The sequence below is a fragment of the Grammomys surdaster genome, unplaced genomic scaffold (genome assembly GCF_004785775.1).
Source record: "Grammomys surdaster isolate TR1022 unplaced genomic scaffold, NIH_TR_1.0 98384, whole genome shotgun sequence".
NCBI lineage: Eukaryota > Metazoa > Chordata > Mammalia > Rodentia > Muridae > Grammomys > Grammomys surdaster.
In genome coordinates this window covers 1,153-4,514 of record NW_021607954.1, presented here as the reverse complement: position 1 = coordinate 4,514, position 3,362 = coordinate 1,153, and the positions used below count along the sequence as shown (strand labels likewise).

The window sequence follows — 3,362 nt, the reverse complement described above, 5'->3', positions numbered from 1 at the left end:
ATTTTCCAGTGACTTTCCTGTTAATTTGTGATGCTTAGGTTCAACCTTGCCCTCACCAATTATCATTACCCAGAGATCCTGGCTTCCGTCCTTAGGACCTAACTTGAATGAAGTCTGCACAAGGGCATCTGCTGGGTGAGGAGGATCAGGTAGAATGGTGCACATGGTCGCTGAGGCAACACCCTCATTAGATAAGCACTGTTTATACCGGTTAGCCACAAGCTCTGGGTGTGCACCAAAGCTTCTCCTGCATAGGAAGAAAGCACAATGCAAACACAATTACAAATTAAAATATTCTTGCAGGGCTCGAAAAGTGGCTCACAGGTTAGGAGTGCTTGCTGCGTCACTATGAGGATCCAAGTCTGGACTCCAGCACACACAGAGTTCTACTTGAGCCTGTAACCCCAGCACTATGGAGTAGAGCTAGGGGGTTCAAGGGCAGACCTAGGTGGTTCACTGGGAACCAGAAAAGCTAGGAAAATGAGCTAAGGTTCGAAGAGAGACCCTGCTTCAATGCCAGAGAGTCACAGAAGAGGATACAGATGAAATTAAAATTGTGTACAGGTATTTCTGGTATTTTTAATATGACCCTCAGGTGAATGAGGCTAGGTAAATGAAGGAGCTAGTACTAGGCCCAAACAAGTATTGAGATTAAATTATTCATTCCAGCTTCGAGGGCTTGAAACCAAAGGCTAGTAAATTTTCAAAAGTACAGACATGCATTTTAATAGTTCTGAAGAATAGATGATGCTCTGTCACTTACATCGGGCCTATGAAAGACAATAAACACCTGGGGGACACGGGTGGTGGTTGCCTATTGTTTTTAATCTCTTTTCAGCTCCACTCTGTGGTTAGCAGATGCTATGGGGTAGTGCTCTTATAGTGTGTGTGTGTGTGTGTGTGTGTGTGTGCATGTATAGGGGCCAGAGGTCAAATTTAATGACACTCCACCTTGTTTTCTGAGACAGAATCTACCACAAATTCAGCTAGGCTGACCACTGAGCCTCAGAGATTCAGCTGTCCCTACTTCCCCAGCTGAGGACTGTAAGTGTACACAAGTGCCTGGCTTTTTATCTGAGCATGGAGGATCAGACTCAGGGTCTCATGCTTACCCAAGAAACACTTTGCCAACTGAGCTATCCCCAATGACTCTGGCCTAATTCTAGAAAAAACTCCGAGCCATACTCACAAACCCTGCCTGTCAGGGGGCCTTAGGTATTCTTCCCATTCCCACAAAGTTCCAGCAAATATCTCATCAGCTCTTTCCTGTCACAGGTGATTTTGCTGTGTGTGAGACATGCAGGCTCGGCCGGGGGAAATGCAGGAGGACATGCATGGACAGTGAGAAGATTGCGGGCAAGTGCAAGCTGAACTTCTTCTGCTGTCGGGAGAGGATATGAACCCAAGGACCAATGGCCTCGGGACCTTAGATGCTGTGCTGAATAGATGAAGTGAACATCCGTGGCTTCAGCAGGCCACAGTCAGCGCCGTTCAGACCCATTACGCCTCACTCGGTTTCTGTGCTTCATTCTAATCTTAAGATGACCAAAATCAAAACAGCAATGAATGCCTTCTACACAAGTAGACACAACTGTACATCTCCAGAACACTTATAACTTATAAATGTTCTTTCGAGGATTTTCTCATAGGGCTCAGGGTCAACTGAGAGTGTGACTATCGTTCTTATTTGTATTAGATCCAGCTATTTGATTTGTGTTGTTGCCTTTGGTAGAGCAAAGCTGGGAGACAAGGGGCAGTATGTGCATCATTACCTCTTTCTGTGTCTCTCTCTAACATACTAATTATTATGAGATTAATAGACAAATGAAAGTGTCATGCTCCTCTATGTTGACAGCTTTGTAGTTCCACAAAATACAAGAAAAATTCACTCACTTGATTCTTGATGAGGTAATGTATTATTATCCACAGATTATAACAACTATGATGTATTTTTACAACCCTCATTTACTCTGTTAATGTCTGTGCTCCTGAGACTGCATTGTCCTTGCCTGCAAAAGGAAATGATCCGAGATTAATTAAAATGTCTATTTGCATACGATATCTGCAGATGAAAAACTGTAACTTTCACCTTGTGAAATAAAATCTGTAGCTTCAAAACCTAAACATCAAAACTTGATGTATGCATGTCACACCTGATCAGTTTTTGGGGACACATGAACCTGAGCAGTATTCTGCACAGTGTTATCTAGAACCTAGGATTTTCTCTTACTCTTCCCCTCTAACTATGAAACATCAGCACTGGTCTATCCTATCCTGATCCACCACAGTTCCTGACTTTAGGCTGAGTTTAATCAGTACAATCTGCTAGGAAAATGGCAGATAGCATTAGAAACAGGGATAATTCCCCACCAGAGGTTTCATTTCCCATATTAAAGCTATAGCTTTTCTCTCAGCTCTCACCTGGCTCTCCCATGGCAGGTGTAGCTCCTGACAGGCAGAGCCTGGGATACTGGATACAGGACAACAAGATGTATGTTGTCTATGGGTCACAAAAATATCACATGAGTTCACTGAGTCAAAGGTATCCTTAGGGGAAAACAGCTAAGGATGTGACCTGTTGGGAAAGAACTTAGCATAAAGGGGTTTTAGCATAAAGTTCTGAGAGTGAGATGAATTCATTAAAAGACAACTACAAAGACTTTCAACTACTTGAGAAACTGCTGACTGCTTTGGAGAGCACAGCAGCCTTCTTAGAGCATGCACATGCTTCTCTACGGGATGCACATACCTTAAAATAGGATTTCTGTTCATGCTGCTGTATAAGAATACACTGTGAGGCTGGCAGCTTAACACAGCACATGCTGTCTCAGACTATCTCAGGTCAGAAGTCTTAACACAGCACATGCTGTCTCAGGCTATTTCAGGTCAGAAGTCTGGGTCTGCTGGAGATGGTCCCTCTGCTCAGTGTTTCACAGACTGACCATAAAGCATCGACTCCGGCTGCAATGCCATCAGAGGCAAAAGGTCTTCCAAAGGCCAGGGTCAGGGACCAACATCAGCAGTTCTAGCAAGGACAGACCACTTAGCATCCCTGGCTCACAGCTGCCTTTGTCCATGGCAATCTCATCCTTCAAGACCAGCAAGAGGACCGCTTACTTCAGAACTCCCCAACTTAATATACATCAAAAATGAGCTGAAGAACTGAGGCTGTGGCTCCAACTTATTATTGAAAGTAAGTTGGTGTTACTATTGAAGAATTGTGTAGGAATTGTAACAGTAATAACAATTTCAAAGGCAACTACTTATAACATATATATACATATGTATATGGCAAATGCCAAAACTGACATAAGGTCGACCTTACTAATTATTACATTAAGGGAAAATCAATTAACCATCCC

The 3,362-nt window shown here is 43.3% G+C and overlaps 1 protein-coding gene across 1 annotated transcript; it reads left to right on the top strand.

Moving 5' to 3' along the window:
• Positions 1–1,166: 1,166 nt before the first annotated feature.
• Positions 1,167–2,112, top strand: LOC114635329 (beta-defensin 35-like; the record flags this gene model as incomplete). Its single annotated transcript, XM_028783970.1, has 1 exon — positions 1,167–2,112. A coding segment is annotated over one exon (234 nt), but the record flags the coding sequence as incomplete, so codon positions are not given.
• Positions 2,113–3,362: the final 1,250 nt, after the last annotated feature.